The sequence below is a fragment of the Peromyscus californicus genome, unplaced genomic scaffold (genome assembly GCF_007827085.1).
Source record: "Peromyscus californicus insignis strain IS unplaced genomic scaffold, ASM782708v3 Scaffold_22__1_contigs__length_63687245, whole genome shotgun sequence".
Taxonomy (NCBI): Eukaryota; Metazoa; Chordata; class Mammalia; order Rodentia; family Cricetidae; genus Peromyscus; species Peromyscus californicus.
Genome location: NW_026294525.1, coordinates 54,681,990 through 54,702,058, shown reverse-complemented (window position 1 = coordinate 54,702,058; position 20,069 = coordinate 54,681,990). Strand labels below are relative to the sequence as shown.

The following is a 20,069-nucleotide window of genomic DNA, read 5'->3' as shown; positions in this document are numbered from 1 at the left end:
CCCATGGCACTATGAGGGGGTGGGGAAGTAATGCCCAGTTATTAGGGTAAAGGGGGACAGGCGAGAAGGGGTGAGAAACTGGGTAGTGGGGAGAAGCTGGGGAGAAAAGAAGAAAGAAATCACAGTAAAACAATAGAAAAGAAAATTAACCTTCGGCCATGTTGCCCCACCGGCCCTCAGCTTCAAACTCGAGAGATGAAAACTTTCCCTTTGGACCGGAGTGATCTTCAGCATCCGTCTAACATCTTGATTTTGTGCGATCACAAATTTAGTTCGCATGGTCTAATGTGCTTTCCTTCTTTTGATTTTTTTTTCTCTTCTCTCTCCAGTTTCTGGCCCCCTGAGCACACGTGACTTTGTCAATTACATGCTTTCTTGCTACTAATTTCACCTCGGATCCTTAAGGGGCTGGCAAGAGGAAGAGATAACCAATCGCCATTTCATCTGTGCTGACATCAAAATAATTTATGAATGAACACGGAAAACTCAAACATGTTATCTTAAAGACAATTTGGGACGCTTCTTTATGATTAATCAGAATGCTAATTTTGTACTGTTTAAACACAACGAAGGGTCCTTGTGAATTGCTGGTTTAGAAAAGCGACAGTCGGTATTTGTGCACACGCGTGCTCCACACACAAGCCTCTCTAATCTCATAGGGGGAGCCATTTAAATAAAGCAACTGACGTTATGATTCCCCACACACACACCCCACAGGCAATCTGCTATTCCATAGCACCAAACCACCTTAGGGACGTTAATTTAATATTTAATTCGTGGAGGAAAATATGTAATTCCTAAGCCCAAATTTTAATTTAATTAACCACTAACTTCAGATATTGGTAACATAAACCTACCAAAAGGCAAAAACACTCCTAATTCCAATCTGAAATTTTTTCAAATTTAAAATAAAATCCTACTGGGAAAAAAATCGCTACTAATTTCCTATCAAATAATGCTGCTCATTTCAGAATATTTTTGAGAGGTATAGTAAGAAATTGTACTTCACAGGTTTCTCCGCCATCTCTTTCCGGGGGAGGAGATGTGATTAATGACTTCCTAAATAACAGCCCAGTTTTCCAGTCTAACATAGAGTGAACCTCAATCAGTGGTGATTGTTCCCCAAGAGCAGGAGACTCAGGGCGGAGGGGGAGGGGAGAGGCGTGAGGAGGTGAAGAGAATGCGGGAGAGGCTACCGTAGAAGAAAAAAGCCTGCACGGCTGGCGTAGGGAGAAGGCACATGGGGAAAGGTAAATCGGTGTAAGATTAACTGGACCCTGACATCTTACAAGTCTACAGCCAGCAAGCAGAACGGTCAAATAAACGAAACTATAACGAGGTGGGCTCCTCCGTCCCTTCTTGTTGGCCCCCCTGCATCAAAACACTTTTTGCTTTTCAAACTGGATTTATCGTGTTTATAACAGTATTAGCCACCTTATTGAATACTTAAAAATATTACATATTATATATTAACTAGAAATGCCTCATTTCTTCAAAATATAAAATGTTACCCTGTTTTGAAACATTATAAGGCTTCCACCAGTCTTGTGCTGCCCCATCCCCCATTTTCTTAAACAAGCAGTTTACAGAAAAACTGTAGATACCACTTCCCTTCTTCAAAGCTACCAGCTGACCCTCCCCCACCATGCCAACACCCCCTCACCCCATCTCTCCAAAGCAAGCCCACATTCTAACAGTGCTTCACACAAACTAAAATGTTGGGATTATGAAAAATCCAAGTACACCTATTAAAATCCCTTCTCATACTGAAAAACTAAAAACAAATTTAAACTAATTGGCTTAGATCTGAAAATAATCAGTGCATAAAGAAATTATTTTCAGCTGTTAGTGATAAATGGTGTCAATCAAAACTGATCAATTTGGAAAGATTTTTTTTTTCATCTGTTTCTTTCTTTTATTGTTCTCTGGAAGGAGGCAAGCTTTTATTTATTTTGAGAAGGATAACAATGTGCCAGCTGGTGGAGAGAAAAAAAAAAAACTAAAAATCCAAACAATTTTCCAAGTGTAACAAGTCCCACATTCTGAAGAGGTTGTTTGCTAAAGCATTTACTAAACTCTATTTTAATAACAGAAATGGATTACTACCAAAGTTGTTACAATATATAATTCTGAATGTATTTTTTGTAATTTAAGGAATTACTTTAAAAAAAATCTACTATCAAATAACCTGAATATATATTCATGTAAATTGGGATAGTGCAAAAGTATCATAAAATTAACAGGCTTGTAAATTTTGGGTTGTTTATGGTAAATTACATTTTATCTACAAGTCTGTTTTATTTGTAAGGGTTTACTAGTAAGAATCAAACAACAATAAGTGGATTCTGAGTCCTTGCCTTCTTAAATTTGACAAATTTCAGATATATTGAAAGTGTGTATAAAGTAGGGACAGCACTGCTGAACTACATTGGATAGTTCAGTTGTGGGGATTCACAGTTGTGCCTGGTTAGCGGCCTCCAGGATTCAAAGCATTAAGGTAGGGTTCACCAGACTGGTCACTGGTGTCAGAGGTTATCAATCCATTCATTTCCTGAGAGGGACATCAGCCTTTCAAGTTATGTAGAAGGCTTTTCCAACTGGGAGCCCTGAGAAAATCTCTAAAACTCATTCACAAAGAATTTAAGGCACAACCATTTACACACCTTGGGGGTGGGGATAAGAGGGGGAAAGAGAGGGAAGAGAAGGCTGGAAAGAAGCAGGAAGGAAGCTGGGAAGGGGGAGAAAAGGAGGAGACACACAATCTCATCAACTCAGGACTATGGCACTGTCTTTTAAGTAGATTATTCTTGCCTGCCCCTTCCCCAAATCTTTTGAGCCTTTTTATAAACTGACCATAAGCTCTTAAGGCTCAGAATGCTTCTTTCACATAAAATGGTTCTTATGAGTCTCCTACAATGCTTTTCAATTTGTCACCTTCTCAAGTCTTCTGGTTTTAATTTTTTTCTCATTTCCTACTTGTTTTTAGTGCCAGGAAGACCTGCGTTTGACTAAAATGCATGTTTTAAACCTTCAAAAGCCAAATGTTGCACAGCTTGATTTATCATAGCTCTTCCAAAATGTCTTTAAAATTAGCTCAAGTCCTACACTGACTCCTCAACTCAACACAGGAGGGAGGAGATGAAAAGCAATCTATCATGGGTCCTTTGGTTATCACACTTGGGTTTTCCCTTTTAAAGGTGGTACACATTTTCTCATTTGAACCACTCCCCAACACCACAACGCAAGGACCTCCATCCTTGCTCACTGTTAGTCCCTGTGTGACTTCTATTAAAGCACGAACAGTGCTTTGGTTGTTTTGAAAACTGTGAGGGGCTGTGGCACAGCTGGGACTCTGTCTTGTTCTCTAGCAGGTAAGGAGAGGTCTCCAGCCCTAGCTCAGCAGCTAGCACCTTTCTGTGCGGCTCCTGCCCCCAGGGTTCCCAAGCCCGACTCCAGAACCAGCCCATCTGCCCTTTCCTTCTTCTTCTTCCAGCAACCTGCTCACCACCTTTCATTCTCCTACCCCTTTACTCTTTATGCCTTATTCCACCAACTTCCCTCGAGAAATCCAGTCTTCCAAAGAAAGCTGCTGCTGTCTTACGAAGGCACTTTTAAACATTTGTCACTGTGCTCTTCAAAACAAACAGAATCCTTATCTTCACCACTAGGACAAACATTAGCCCCAATCTAGACTTTTTACTTAATTTACGCACTTATCGTTTATAATTTGACCTCTTTATCTATGAGATGCCAGAACATTGTAAATCTAGGCAAGGTCCAGCGGAGACTCAAGAGAAACTCCTTGACAAGTGACTGCTCCCGCCCTGCCCCCACCGGCCACGCTTAAAACGAGCAAACTGCGAAGCTTGCAGTTGGGAGCTGGCAAGCAGCGAACACACACATCCGCAGCGCCTTTCTCATTTGGAAAGCGGAGGGCGGGAGGGACTCCAGGCCTGTGGATTTGGGGAACCCATCTGTTCCGCGTGATCTTTCCCGGGCAGCTTGGGCAAAGGCTATCGACCTGCCCGTCTCGGAAAATCGATCCGATTCCACCCACTCCCTGCATTTCTGCGAAGTGGATTTAAACAGGGAGGCAGAGGAAACCAGCCCCGACTGAGCCTGTCAGCAGAGGCACCCCAGAACCCGAGGGTGTTTGTTTTTGTTTCCAAGAGCAAAATTCCGGTCTCATTCCGTTTTTTCTTTTCTTTTCTTTTTTTTTTTTAAACTGGAAAACAAAAATGCAATTTTTCTTTTTAGAGTTACTCACAGTTGTCAAAAATCTCTTAAAATTTTTCTTAAATGCCCTTTGAACTATAGTGCTTGGGGACTATTGTAGAAACAGAGGAACTCGTTACCACAAATCTTAAGATTTTTTTTGTTCAAATTACTTTTATATTTCAAAAACAAGGTATCTTTAAAGGTTTTTGTCAGGTACTTTTGCTGTAAAACAAAATTTAGAACAATAAAATTCATAAACAGGGCATTATTTTAAAGCATATTTTATAAAATGTTATTTTGAAAAACTAGCAAAATTCCATTATAGTAACATTTTTCTCTTTCCATAAAAAAGAAATAAAAATTGAGTATTGCTTTCGTTGCATTTTCTAAGCTATGTTCAACACTTCCCTGAACTATGTTAGTTAAAATGGTAACTTTGTGAACAATCCTCTAGTAATAAATAAGCTTTCCATAATTATTCAGAATAGCACAAAAGAACTTTAATTTGAAAAAATGATAGGCACTATTTTCCACGTGTTTTACTTGTACATGTATGCTTCAGAATTCAAAGACCATTTTACAGTAAATAGAAATGTCTGAGTCCATAAGATGAAAAACTCAATGTACACATATGCATTCTCCCTCACCTAAAATCATTTACAGATTAATTATTTAAAATCTCATCTCACAAAAACAAATAATCAGCTGAAAAGAGTGTGGTCTACCTCTTAGGGCTATTTCAATATTTCCTCTGAAGGGTTCACCTAGCACAGCAGACACAGGAAGCTGGAGAAAGGGAGGAGTAAAAGATAAGAGGAGAGGGCGGTGGGACGCAAATCCTGGAGAAAACCGTCCAGTCCCACCGAGCTGGCAGCCGCTGGTCACTCACTACATAGCTGGGGCTTCAGTTCCCCACCAACAGCGGGAAGTCGGGGTCCCACTGACGGTCAAGCCTGTCTGTTACAGCCCAGCCAAAGAACAATCTCCCTTCATCTCCAACTCCCTTTTCATCAAGAGGAAACAGACAAGAAACTTTATTGCAGTCATTTAACACACTGGTGTGAACAGTTTTTCCAAACAGAAAAATGCCAGTTTACCTCCAGAAAAACTCCACAATCAATGGTAAGAAGAAAGGAAATGATATATCCAACATTTTGTAGCAAATTTTAATAGTGTTCTTTTTCATGAAACTCACTTAGAGCATCATCAACATGTTAAGTTTTATTCCACAAAAGCAGTGTTTGCAAAAGGCAGCATTGACTATGGCTTCTCCATTAAATATCTGATCTTTTCTTTCTCTGGTTATACAATCCTGATTAGTAAACTTAATAATAAGATCATTTTATTATGAATCATTATGAATTTTGTGAGTGCCTTCAGAGATACACTAATCTAGGACTCAGTCAGAGCCAGGTGTGGAGCACACACATTTTCACCCCAGCACTCATAGCAGAGACATTTCTGTGTGCTCCAGGTCAGCCTCGTCTACTAGGCAAGTTTCAGGCCAGGCAGGGCCACATAGTAAGACCCTTCCTCAAAAACAAGACAGGTTTTTAATTCATTAGGGAAAATGCCAGAGTACCATACTATTACCAAAAAAGAGTATTACTGAAAAAAAATAATATAAGAAAATAAAATTCCATATCTTAAATCTGGGTTTAACTTCAACCAATTCCATTTTACAATAGGATAATAAGCAGATTGTTGTTATTATTATGAATATTCATTATTCAGAATAATAATAATATTATTATTAATATTATTATTATTATGGTAGTTATACGTAAAGAGCAAAATAAATGAAGCTCCCTGGATTAATGAAATGAAACTTCCTCAGAAAGTCCACTTTACATACAACGAATTATTTGAAAACACTACCATAGCTGAACTTCAATTCAACAGATATTTGTTAGCACCTATTGGGAATCACAGAAAAGAATAAGCAATGGACTTGTCTCCATTAGTGTTTAAGTATGTTATCTGTCTTGCTCAAGTTATGGAGAAAAAAATCCCCAAACCAAACACTGTCAAACAGAAGGTAGGTAAACAGAACATGCCACCCACACAGCTGGGGTAAGAAGAACAGTTGAAAGATGGAATATTCTGGGTAGGGTATACAGGATATGATGCCAATTTTGCCCAAGTGGAAAAATCCTTAGGGTTGGTCAAGCCCTCTCAAACTCCTCCACTGATCGTTCAAGGCACTAGGTTAAATAAAACATTTAACTTAAAAACAAACTAACCTGGGGCTGACGAAACCTGGTTGAATGACCTCATCGTCTTCTGAAGTACCTAAAATCAGAGAGCTCAAGTCAGTACTACAGTAGCCACCTATTCTGCGTCTGCAACTTAACGACTCATTAGAAAAGAATAAATGACGGTATTTTGACTTTGTGAGCTCACCTACAAACTGGTCTTTACAAAATCACCTAGCTGACTTAGATAACCACTTGCCATAAACTTATCTGTAAACATCTATCAAGGGACACTGGCTTAAAAAAATAAAACAAGAACATTCAGTTGCAATAATCACAATTTAATTAACGTAGCTTTAAATTTTCTGTCTGTTTGGTTTTGGTTTTCTGAAACAGGGTTTCCCTGACCATCCTGACATTCTCTTTGTAGACCAGGCTGACATCAAACTCGGAGAGATCCGCCTGCCTTTGCCTCTCAGGTGCTGGGATTAAAGATGTAAGCACTCACAATTATTCAGTTAAAAATCTACCTAAGCTACAATACCATGCTTCTTGATAAATTTGACTATCTATTTAGATATATTTAGGAGATAATCATAAATTAATCATGTTCCGAAACTAATTATAACCCTACACCACTGACTACTAGATCTGCTGTCACATGCAAACACTGTTTTTCCTAATTTTTTGAGACAGGGTCTCAACTATGTAGCCCAGGATAGCCTTAAACACAGAGCAATCTTTTTACCTCAGTCTCTAAAATCCTAGGATTACAGGCAAATTCTGGGATTATAGGCATGACCCACTGTGCCTAGCTTCAAATACTTTTGGGTGGGTGCAACAAGGTCTCTATAGCCCCAGCTGTCTTTGCCCTTGTAGACTAGGCTGTGCTTGTACTCAGAGATCTGTCTGCCTCTGGAGTATTGGGTGCCAACACACCCAGCTTTCAAATACATTTTAAAGATAAAATTACTTGAATAGCAATATACTTTAATAATTAACTATATTTAAAGACATCAAATACATATTAACCCAAAATTTTTCATTTTAAAAATCTAAGTATTAAGTCAAGTGTGGTGGCACACACCGTTAATCGCAGTACTCCAGATGCAGAGGCAGGCAGATCTGAGTTCGAGACCAGCCTGGTCTGTAGAACAATTTCTAAGACAGCCAGGGCTACACAGAGAAACCCTGCCTTGAAAAACCAATGGATAGATACACAGATAGACGGACGAATGGATAGATGAAAATAAAAATCTAAGTGTTGATGTTTCTAGCATAGTTGTTAACATACGCTACAACACAATGAAATTTGTAATGAACAGGCCACACAAGGAACAGCACTCAGAAGAGAAAACCCTGTTGGCCACTGAGTTGGCATTTAGTTACTAAAGTCTGAACAACAGATTGGTTTGAACATGCATCTAGTCACCTAATACATTCAATGTTTGTCTTCCCTTAACTAAGTTTTAGACTCTGTATCTGCTATATATTCACAGACAGACAGACACACAAACAGACACACAGACACACACACACACACACACACACACACACCTTATTAGGTGCAAATAATTTAGCTGCAATCTAATGTTTTCTCAAAAGGTAAGAAGGCTTTCCCAGGTAGTGAGTCCCACTGTGTTGACTCTGGGTTTTTTTTATTCATTTATTCATTCATTCATTTTGTGTGTATGTGTGTGTGGTTTTTGTTTTTTTAAAGAACAAGCCAAATAACATTTGAAAATAAAAAAAGAACACAAACAAAAAGCACATGAACTTCTGTACATTAACTCCTTTAGTTATCCTGTGTTTACAACAAAAATAAGATGACAGGCTGTAACTTTAGCAAACTTCAGTAAATATTATTCAAATAAGCTCTCTTTTACATATCCCAAGTCTTTGTTTTGCTCAGCTGAGTTATATGTATTATCTCGGTAAAACCTTGGCTTACACTTTTGACAACCACAGTCTATACTTAGTCCCTCTATCTGTTTATTCTCATAAAAAAGTTCAAATAAGCATATTTTAACAATGTGCAAATATAATGAATGAGGTTAATTTTTTTAAACTTTCCAATAATTTGGAGAAATTATAAATGTCAGGTTTAATAAAGTCAAAATCATTATCACAGAACTGGCTAGATACTGTTCTTTAATTCAGGAGTTGTAACAATAGCCAGGCACTCAGGATGCTGACCTGGGAGGACCTTGATTTGGATTTCGAGGCCAGCACGAACAAGACCATATTTTTCTTTTTATGTGTGTGTCTGCATGTAGGTAAGCACATTTGCATGCAGGGTCCCAGAGTGGCAGAAGATGGCGTCAGGCTCCTGGAGCTGGGGTTACAGGCGGTTATGAACTGCCAGACACGAGTGAGAGCGAGACGGAGACGGAGACGGAGACAGAGAGAGAGAGAGAGACGGAGAGAGACAGAGCACCAGAGCACCAGGTACGGTACCCAGTGCCTTCATCTCAGCACTCAGAACGTGGAGGCAAGGAGATCTCTGTAAATTCAAGGCCAGCCTGGTCTACACAGCCAGCTTCAGGCCAGTCAAGGTTACATTTGAGACTCTGTGTCAAAAACAAATTTTCCCTCCCTCCCTCCCTCCCTCCCTCCCTCCCTCTCTCTCTCTCTCTCTCTCTCTCTCTCTCTCTCTCTTTCTTTCTTTCCCTAAGATTGGGTTTCTCTGTGTAGCCCTGGCCATCCTGGAACTCGCTCTGTAGACCAGGCTGGTCTTGAACTCACAGAGATCTGCCTGCCTTTGCCTTATGAGTGCTGGAATTAAAGATGTGTGCCACCACTGCCTGGCTCAAAAATTCTTCATTATAAAGGGAAGATCCAGATTTCAAAGTATCCAAGAAGGGGGGGAAAAGCCAAGCAATTTGAATAATACTCAGATATTTCAATTATCAACTGAATTTCATAATAATTTTCAATTATACAAACTCATGTAAGATATTTTGGATTATTAGGTTCTTACATTAGCATTCTTTTCAACAGAAAAATAAAATGGAATTATTACACAAAATTCATATATTTGACTAATGCTTAGATCTTGTTTGTCTGCTGTACTAGAACCAGAACCTTGAAAAAGGCACTGCATGAACCTACACACTCACAGAGGTTTATATGTCTTCAATTTTTCTATTTTCCTTTCTTTCCTTTGGTTTTTGAAGACAGGACATCACTCTGTAGTTCAGGCTAGCTCCAAACTTGCTATTCTCTTGACTCAGCCAGTCTGCTGGGATTACAAATATGTCATACCATTTTTCCAAATTAAAAGTTAGTAAATAGGGGACTGGAGAGATAGCTCAGTGGTAAAGAGCCGTGGCTGCTCTTCCAGAGGATCCGGGGTTCAACTCCCAGCACCCGTATGGCAACTCAGAACTGTGTGTAACTCAAGTTTCAGGGGACCCAAAACTTCCCATGGCAAAATACTAATGCACATTAAAAAACAAAAGTTAGTAAATAGAATTAAGTTTAAAAATGGATTATAATCAATCCATATACTATTTACTTAATGACTACTGTTGGAATTAGATAGGTAAATGTTATATGCAATTATTTAAAATTTATTTCCAGCAGGGCGGTGGTGACACATGCCTTTAATCCCAGCAACTGGGAGGCAGAGGCATGTGGATCTCTGAGTTGAAGGCCAGCCTGGGCTACAGAGCAAGTTCCAGGAAAGCCAGGGCAACAACCTGTCTTGAAAAATCAAAACTAAATAAATAAAATGCATTTTCAACAGAAAATAAGTATTTAAATGTATACATATATTAGTAGTACAAAAAACAGTACTTATATTTTATATATGGGCATTTTTATTTAATATTATTCCGGTTTTCCTAAAATACTTCATGTAACACTCATTAATTTTTATTAAAATTAAATTAAAACCCAAATCTTGGAATTTATTTCTCTGCCGTTTCACTGGACTACACTCTGTTCATCATTTAGAGCTCCACCTGCAGCTCTTCTTCACACTTTTTACCAAGTACAATGCTTCTACCGTGTAATGACGGTTTGTAATTTACTGGAATAGCCTTGTGAAAAGACATTCTTTCTCCCAACTTCACTGGGTTCTATGGCAGCAGAGATTGTAGTATAGTTAGATCATTATGATTATCCTGTATTTATTTTTTCTTTTTTTTTTTTTTTTTTTTTTTGGTTTTTCGAGACAGGGTTTCTCTGTAGCCATGGCTTGGCTAGCTGGCCTAGAACTTACTCTGTAGACCAGGCTAACCTCAAACTCATTGAGATCTGCTTGCCTTGCCTTCCAAATGATGGGATTAAAGGCACGTCCCACCACTACCCAGCTTTGAAACGTATTTTAAAAAATAATTCCTGTGGCCAGGTGGCAGTGGCCCCATGCTTTTAATCCCAGCTCTCGGGAGACAGAGGCAGTTAGATTTCTATGAGTTCGAGGCCAGCCTGGTCTACAGAGCTAGTTCCAGAACAGCCACAGCTACCCAAAGAAACCCTGTCTCAAAAAACTGAAAAAAGAAAAAGAATTCTCTAGGCTTTTATGACAGGAAAAAAAAATCTTATCATAAGAAAGTGAATTGATTATTGAGTACTGAACCTATAAAGTACATATATAATTTCAATTTTAGTTTGTTTCATATATAGGGCCTGAGAACGTAGCTTAGATGGTAGACTTTGCCGAGCATGGATGAGCTCCTGAGTTCAATCCAGAGCATGATATACACACAGATACAGACAGACACACACACATATATGCACGAACACACATCACTTGTAAGCAACTACCTTACTTACAATCACTATGTATTACAAATATTCCTAAACTTTATGTTTTTCCTTGAAGTATAGAAAAATATTTATATGTTAAAATCCACTATGGTAATTAACTGCATAGGAAAATGATTCTTACTTTGAATTAAGTCATTCATTCAAGCGCTGACAAACTGTTAAGCCTATAAAACTGAGTAATGAATTTAAAAAATACTAGTATATAACATAGTATTCTTAATTTTGTTTGTAACTTTTATTTCTAATATCAATAAAAGGGAAGCTAGCTTTATGTCAGCAAAAAGCAATTTAGCAATCAAGAATAATATTCACCATAGAAGGATTATTCCACAATTCCCCAACCTTTTTAGAGATATTAGATATTTTTAATTATCGGTACTGACTAAACTGATATAAAGATAATGACTTAATAAATATTCAACCTACAGCTTACAGCAAAAATCAGCCTATTTACAATACATCTTCAATTTACTATATCAAATACATTTCTGGAAAGCAAAATAGACAACAATGTACAATGTATTCTTTTTTTTTTTCTTTTTTGGTTTTTTGAGACAGGGTTTCCCTGTGTAACAGCCCTGGCCTGGCTGGCCTGGGAACTAGCTCTGTAGACCAGGCTGGCCTGGAACTCACAGAGATCCGTCTGCCTAAATAAAGCACAATACTTACTTACACTAACAATAACTTAAAATATAACATACACATATAAGCAAAATATTAGATGTACAATGATTAATTTTATCTTAAACTATGCTTTAAAAATGTTTGATAAAATCATATTGTAATTATTTGTTACAAATTTTGTTAGCTGACTAAATTCAAATCTTACCTAAAATCAGAATAAATTACCTTGTAACTCAACTAAATATCCTACTATAATTTTAGCAATAACTGGACAAATTATTTATGTTGTATCTCAATCATACAAAGGTAAAGACTTTAAATAACTTTGTAAAAATGAAACACAAATACATGCAATTTTACAGTTTAAAAAAATCTTAGGTTACTGAAATTTTAAGATGAGAATGTTATGAAACATTAAAAATTAAGATAAGAACAGAGAAGCCAGGCATGGTGGCCCATGCCTTTAATCCTAGCACTTAGGAGGCAGAGGCAGGTGGATTCTCAGTTCGAGGCCAACCTGGTCTACAAAGGGAGTTCCAGGACAGCCAGAACTGTTACACAGAGAAACCCTGTCTCAAACCCGCCCCCCCACAAAAAAAAAAAAGAAAAAAAAGAATTTTATGTTAGGTTGGAAAAAAAAATCAGTCAAAAATTAATTATTGCCAGGCGGCAGTGGCGCATGCCTTTAATCCCAGCAATCGGGAGGCAGAGCCAGGTGGATCTCTGTGAGATCAAGGCCAGCCTGGTCTACAGAGCAAGAGCAAGATCCAGGACAGGCACCAAAACAATACAGAGAAACCCTGTCTCGAAAAACCAAAAAAAAAAAAAAAAAAAAAAAAATATTATTTTTTTTTTATGTACAAAGTATCCAAGTTAACTTATAACACATTATAAGAGGGCAATATTCATAATATTGCTGAATTAGAAAGATTAATTTAACTTTTTAGTCAGTTTGCAATATGAAATTTTACTGGTTTCATGTCTACCAACTCTTCATATGCTCTAAATAAATAATTTATTCTAGAAAATAAAAACTTCAGTCAACCAGCATACTGTCAGGACTATGTGAAGGTAAAGATCATGGAACAAATGTTAACTGCTAAACACAACTCTTTAAATTTAAACAATACAGTTGAGTTACAATACAAATAAGATATAGCATAATGGTTTTTCTAATGCAAATGTTTACTTTCTAACAGATGAAATAATAGTTTCATATAACTAAATTCAGTCACATTGAAGAGTAGAAAAATTGGCAAAATTTGTTGTAGATCAAAGATTAAAATCAAACAGTGGCAAACTTTCCATCTTTATAAAGCTAACCACAAGATTTTTAAAGGCCCCAGCATAACTTTAAAATAGCTTCTTATGGAGTAAATGAAGTGATTCCAAGTAAAACCGAAAGGTTCTACTTAATTACAATGTTAACAACATTTTATTTGACATATTTTTAGTTTTAATACACATTGTTAATGCTTAAATTTTTATATTGCCAGAGACAGAATTAAACAAATACCTTTTAGCACATTCCAAATAGTTTGAATACACATCTTTAAAAACATTCTAATATAACAAAAACAATGCTTGCAATTACGAGACTGACAATGACCTGATGTAATAATGTCATGTTATATAAAAATCAATAGCATTTTACTTAAGAGGGTGAAACAAGGACTATTTTTTTTTCATTTATAGATTTCTTTTCTAAAATTTTAAATCTACTCAAAAATATTTTTAACCCTCACATGTAGTCTAAAATATTGTAATTGAAATGTTTTCAAAGAATTTAAGCCACTGTTGCATAAAGGGATTATCTGAAAAACAAAAAAGCAGCATTGCAGCTCTGGCATTCATTAACATGGAGAAACAAAACAAAACAAACAACAACAAAAACAACAGCATAAACATAGATTTGAAATATCTGAACAATTTGAGCCACATTCTTCCATCATTGGAACTAGTCATTCAACACTAGATCTTCTTTCTATATAAGTAAGCTTTTGTTCAAACATGGAAAAAAAAACCTACAAATTGAATTGCTTAAAAAGAGCTCCATGCCCTTTGTCCTGGTTTGTCACCTCTGGCCCTTAATCTGATGATCCTGCATATCAATCCATTCTATTTTTAGAAACTAATGTCAAAGTTCTATACTTAAAATAGGACTTCTCTTGCTAAAACAGTCAGTGTGTTCATGAACACACTCCTCTTTGGATACTTTCTACAGTCCACTCCCTCTGACTGTTTACATAGTTTCCTCTGTCACACAATGCATCCATCACTGTAAGCTCTCACACCCTGATGCTTGTCAAACAACAGAAAATTAATTTCTTCAAAGTGCTAATTTAAGACTATTTCAAAATTTCTATCCTTTTGGAAACTGCCCATACTACTATTTTTAAGTAGAATTTATTTCACATGTAGTTTATAATTTGGTGTTTGGTAACTACACATTTTGATACTGATTTTGATGGTGTTAAAATGTAAACCTCAATCAAAACTTGTAAATAAAAATTCATTCATATATAATCTTGCACTTCCATCAACTAAAATCACAATTTTTTAGCTAATTCACTGGCTTATTTCTGTAACAGGAAGTAGCAGCTTTCAAATGAGAAAACCTCTAGCTTTGATCTTATTGAGTTCACACATATTACTCAAAATCAATGCTGAACAGTAAATTAATATACTTTGGGGATAACATTTCTTTATCACATCTTCTGCATGAGTACAATACAACTGGGTGAAAAATTAATTAAATGAAATTGCACATAAAAGACACACAGACTAAGCTCTACTTAAATCTCCATACAGTTTCTGTGTACAGTTTTCAGTTAGACTGAGTAGGGACAACATGGCTGTCCTGATTCAGCACTGTGGTCAGCGACTTGGTGGAGCCGTCCTGCCAGAGAATTCAGCGTACCATTAAGCATGTACATGGTAAATTCTCAAGCCAATGTAATCCTATAAATCATATTTCCAGATCTGTATGAACAAATCAATTCTAAGTATCTGGATATAAATAATTTCCATTGTTCTGCTGGGCAAGCTAGACATTCTTGTTTACCTTGGAATTCATCAAAAACAATGATTGTTTATAAAGAAAATACATTACTTATGAAGGGCAAGAAAGTCAGGACTGGTTCTAAAGCATTTAAATACAACATCTTTAACCATCTTTAACCATTTGGCAATTTAAAAAAAAAGAAATTTTAAATTGACAAAATAAGCCTTTGCCTAATGAAATATTTTAATGTTCCTTTCATGATCAGTAGCTTTAATTACTTCTAAGTTGACAATCTCCATATTCTTATTTTTCTTTTATCATAATCAACTATAAATTATGATGTTTATAAATCATCTCCTGGTCAGAGCTTGGGAAAATGTGGTATCACTTCAATTATTTTAAAGACACCAGTCCCTGTACCTAAAGAATGCCATGGACAGATCTTTTATTTGGGAGCACATTTTCTCCTCTAGGAATTGTAAAGTATTATACCAATGTGTTACAATGACAAGATCAGATACTAATCATTATTAAGGTTTCAAACGGATAAGACACACCTACCTCTTCTTTCATTAGGACAACACAAAAATAAAACTTTCTACCCACTGTATTTACTCAAAATTTGGTGGGTTTGGGAACTTACATGTGCAACACCCTTTAAAATGAGTCATTCTGAAAACGAAGCACAAGTGTTTCAAATCTCAGTCTGCTTCATTTACAAAGACCCCAGCCCAGTAAACTTTTTGTGTATTGAATTCGTGTTTAATTTCACAACAAATTTTCATTCTTTCTCAAAGAAATTTGGTCACAGAACATATATAAAAATATACCCCTCTATTATTTGAAAAGGGCAAATGGTAATATAATCACCAGATCATATAGTTTCAAATCTATTGCAAAGTATATATAAACAGATCGTTCGTATCAGCAATGTGCACTAAATATATTTAATTCCTTAAACACTTAAGCTATTTTATTATCAAAATACAATCAGCTGATCCTACTTGCAAATTTGCAAGGTCTAAAATTCCTTACTCATGGGAATCTTCCCCTTCCTCTTGTGCTGGAAAAAAAGCCCGTGGCAGTTTAATTCCTAAAGGTCTTTCAGAAACCAGGCACATTAGACTTCAGTAGTTCCCACACATAAAGATAAGTCAATTTAATATTTAATAAAAAAATAAGTATTTCTTTGAGAACTGTCCTCAAGATGAACAAGGATCATATTACTAATTTAAATGGAGAAATGATTGTTACATCATATTCTTTTGTTAACTTAGACTAATTCAGGTCCACTATCAAATCTACTCAAATGCACAATAGGAAGATGTCATCTCATAAATTTACAAAAAGTGGCACACATTTCCAATAACTCAATTTTAATTCTAAAAGGTTTCTTTGAAAGATGTGATAAAATCGTGGTATTTTATAATTTACTGGTGGGCTTTAAATTTTTATTTTAAAAGGCTGTTTTCCATTATTGTTCAACTAAATGTTAATCTGCACACATAAGAAAATAAAAGATAACTTTCTGATCAGTGAAAAAAATAACTTTTTGTTTTTCAGCAATACTGTAAAATGTTTTGTATCATTGTAATACTATGTCTCCTTCACTCCCACAGTATTTTTGACCAAGAAATAAGAGCTACAATAAACGAGGATCACGATGTATTCCTCTCCTGCGTTTACAATTCTAAGCATAAAAATCTTTACAGGAGAAACTATGTCTGTGAACAGTAATATTACACGACAACCTTAAAAACCTTCATATGAAAAGTCATAGAAAGGAACTCAAAGAAAGGCTGGCACCTAAGATTTCACCCAGGAAACAATCCAAAATGGCGGACTTACTATTACTTACATTTAAGATATTTGCGCAATAAGGGAACTAAATACATATTGCAAGCTGTTACTCGGAAATTCTCAGTATTTATCAACGTTCAATTTAAAAAAAAAAAAAAAGTTTTCGGACTCCAAATCCTCATAGAGAGGCCGCAGCCCGTTCGCGCTGCTGCATTTCTTCCCGCGCTTTATCCTTCCTCCGACACGGCCGACCTCCGTTTGTCTCGGCTCTCTTCAAACCCTGAAATCTACCGCATGAACCGATGCCACCCAAGCCCGCGCGGCGCGGCCGGCTCCCCGACGCCGCCGCCGCCGCCGCCGCCGCCGGCACAAAGCGGCCGGGTGCGCGGCGAGCGCGAGGGGCGGCTGCGGTCGCCCCCTGGCGGGCAGCCCGCATCCCCGGCGCCCGCACCGCCGCGCGGGCGAGCCAGCCAGCGAGCCAGCCAGCGAGCCAGCCAGCGAGCCAGCGTGCGAGCCGTGAGACCCCCGCGCCGCCCGCTCCGAGCCCGCCCGAGCCGCGGACGGCGAGCCTGGGCGGCTGCGCTGCCCACAGCACCGCGCCCACCCGCGCGCCGAGCGGGGCCTCGGAGGTGTGAACCCGGAAGTACATGGGCCGCCCGCTCGCCCGCTCGCCCGCCCGCCCAAGACGCGGGCGGGCGGGAGGGCTGCGGGGCTCCCTCCCGCGCGCGGCCACTCGTGGCGGGCCCCGTCACGGCCGCCGCGCCCTGCCGCGCCGCCCTCCCCGCGCTCGCGCCTCCGCGCCCGGGCTGCGCTCGACGTCGCTCACGTGCCCAGGCCCGCGCCCGCGCGCACCCCCCGCCCCGCGCCCCGCGCCCGCGCGCACCCGCGCCCGCGCGGCCGGCCGCTCACCTCCGCGGCCTCATGGTCGCGCCGCCCCGGAGCCTGTCACTTCCTGAGGGAGCCCGCACATGGCGAGCCGCAGGGCACGCGGGGTCCCCCGGGGGGAGGTAGCGGGGCGGTGGGGGTGTGCCGGGCGGCGGGAGCCGAGCCCTGCGCCAGGCGGAGGCTCGCACACACACCTGCCCGCCGCCGCTCCCCGGGCCGCGTCATTGGCTGCCCGCGCCGAGCGCGCGAGATTGAACCTTCCATTCATTCCCTGGCCGGGCGCGCGCGCCGCCGCCGCCGCCGCCGCCGCCGCCGCCGCCGCCGCCGCGAGGGGACCCGCCCCCTCCCCCTTTCCCCCCCGCGCGCGCGCCCCCGGCCGCGGGCGCGCGCCTCCCTCCTCGCCCGCCTGCCCGCCGGGGCGCGTCCCCGAGGCCTGCCTGTGGGCGCGCACGGGCCGCGGCCCCGCCTTCCTCCTGGCGTCGGTCGCGCGCCCCGCGGCTGGCACGGAGCACGCGCGATGGCGGCGGCGGCGGCGGCGCCCCCCGCAGCCCCGCGCTCACTCGGGGCCGGGGACGACGGAGCGGGGCTGGGTGGCGGCGGCGGCGGCGGCGAGGGATGCAGGGCCGCCGGGAGAAAGCGCGTGTGGCTCCCGCGAGCCGCGGGGACCTGGCGTCCGCCGTGCCCGATAAAATGTGTGTTCGACCCCCAAGTCGGTAGACTTCCTGATGGCCCGGTGGGACGCCGTAACGTCCGTGGCCCGAAATGAGGCTGTGCGTGTGTCTGTGTGTGCGCGTGTGCGTGTGCGGTCCCGGTGTAGCTCCCACGTTAGTTCTGGTGATTTCGTAGTTCTTTATGTCGTCCCGTTTTCTCGCTGTGGTGGTCAGCGGCTGCAAAAACCAGCTCTTCAGCCTTGTGAATGGACTGTTTGTTGGTGGGAATTGATTTAAAAAATTTTTTAAAAAGCGATTAAATGTTTCAACAAATAAAAGCAGGTTTGCTCAGAACTAAAAGTACAGGGTATAAAAGCAAGCATAAATTGTAGGTGGAGGCCAACTAGCTGCATTATCTCACTTAAACGGCAAATCGTCCAGCCACCGCTAGGTCAAGAGGACCATGTTCTCGGGATTTCTGGACTGGGATTCAGAACCCAGTTCAGCTGTCCGCAGCGCTGCCTTCTAGGAAAGGGCGTTTCTGCCTGAAAGGGGGTGAGATAAATCAGAAAGCTGATCAGAATCCAAGTCCCATTGTGATTCCCCCAAGCATTAGCCAACTGACGGCTCCTTTGAACTCATACCCAAGATGGCTGCCCGCCTCTCCATTGAGTCGGAGGGGGATGCGATTTACCTTAAAGATGCTTCCTCGTTGGCAAATACATAAAGTATTTCTTTCATAATTTACTGAGCAGTGCAGAGGATTCTTTTTCCTTAACCGTGTGTGTGTGTGTGTGTGTGTGTGTGCGGTCCTTAGACCATGTGAGTACCAGAAATCCAACTCTGGGGATGAGAGTTGGCCGAAAGCACCATCATCCTCAGAGCTATCTCACCTGCCTGAAAGGATTCTTTTAGATACTTAAAAATCACTGTATCAATAATTGCAGATGGTCTGCTATAATGCTACCTACCTTGCAGTAGGACCTTAAATATAATTTAGAAGAAAGGGTGCAGACATTAATTACTAAAAGTGGAAAACAAAGCTATTATATATTACCGTATGAAATGTGACATGCTGACTTAGCATCACAGTAATCTTCATTTATGTGTGGTGTCTACAAATTATATATATATATATATATATATATATATATAGAGAGAGAGAGAGAGAGAGAGAGAGAGAGAAATTTGTTTTTAAATAACTTTTAAAGTATAACACTTTCAGTATAATTTAGGTGTGTTAGATATGTATGTAATATCTATTTAGTCCTAAGAGGATTCTGACATGAACCAAAAAAACATTAAAATGTAACCCAGAGTTGACATCTTAAGCAGTCAACAAGTCATCATTTTTTTTATCTCAAATTAAATCATGGCATCACACAGCCAAAACAGAAGTGAAAACTGAACAGTTAAAATTTTAAGGTATTATTTCATGTTGGGTATGAGGAAATGATGATAGACTTACTAACAAATACTTTAACAATACCAAAGTAGATTAAAAAAAAATGTAGGAAGGCAGGACTCTGACGATTTCTTTCTAAAAAATGAATATTTCTCATTGGAGTCCTGGTGATAATGTGCTTTGATCATAGAATGACATCTAAGAATCGTTCCCAAAGATTGTTGACAGGCTCTCTCTTAGCCTTAGTATTGCATACCTACAACAGTTTATATACGAGTGCAAAAGAAAAATATGTTTAAGTTACAGATTCACTTGGACTACATGAAAAACAAGCAAATAAACCTCAAACCTCAGCAAGACATCTAGGCACCAGAAAATGCAGCGTGTTACATCTCTCCTGCCCTTAACTTTCTATGACTGGCAAACAGAGAATCCCAGACAACGTGTCATTTTACTAATGAATTACAAGTGTGCTTTAATGTTGAAAAGCTAGACTTTTTACATGTTTTTCCTCC

General features: G+C 39.7%; 1 protein-coding gene across 7 annotated transcripts in view; it reads right to left on the bottom strand.

Annotated features, from left to right (window-relative positions):
• Positions 1–17,745, bottom strand: part of Lin28b (lin-28 homolog B) — a 110,259-nt gene extending 92,514 nt beyond the window's left edge. The window contains exons 1-3 of one of the 7 annotated variants that reach the window (XM_052751398.1): positions 16,673–16,971; positions 6,462–6,510; positions 151–5,004 (exon numbers count right to left, since the gene is read on the bottom strand). In XM_052751398.1, coding sequence (XP_052607358.1) covers positions 151–160 — 10 coding nt within the window. In that variant the 5' untranslated portion in view covers positions 161–5,004; positions 6,462–6,510; positions 16,673–16,971. Of the gene's footprint in view, positions 1–150; positions 8,989–9,532; positions 16,972–17,523 lie in introns of those variants that run through there. The other 6 variants (XM_052751399.1, XM_052751394.1, XM_052751393.1 and 3 more) reach the window with 6 other exon arrangements.
• Between the last annotated feature and the right edge of the window lie 2,324 nt (positions 17,746–20,069).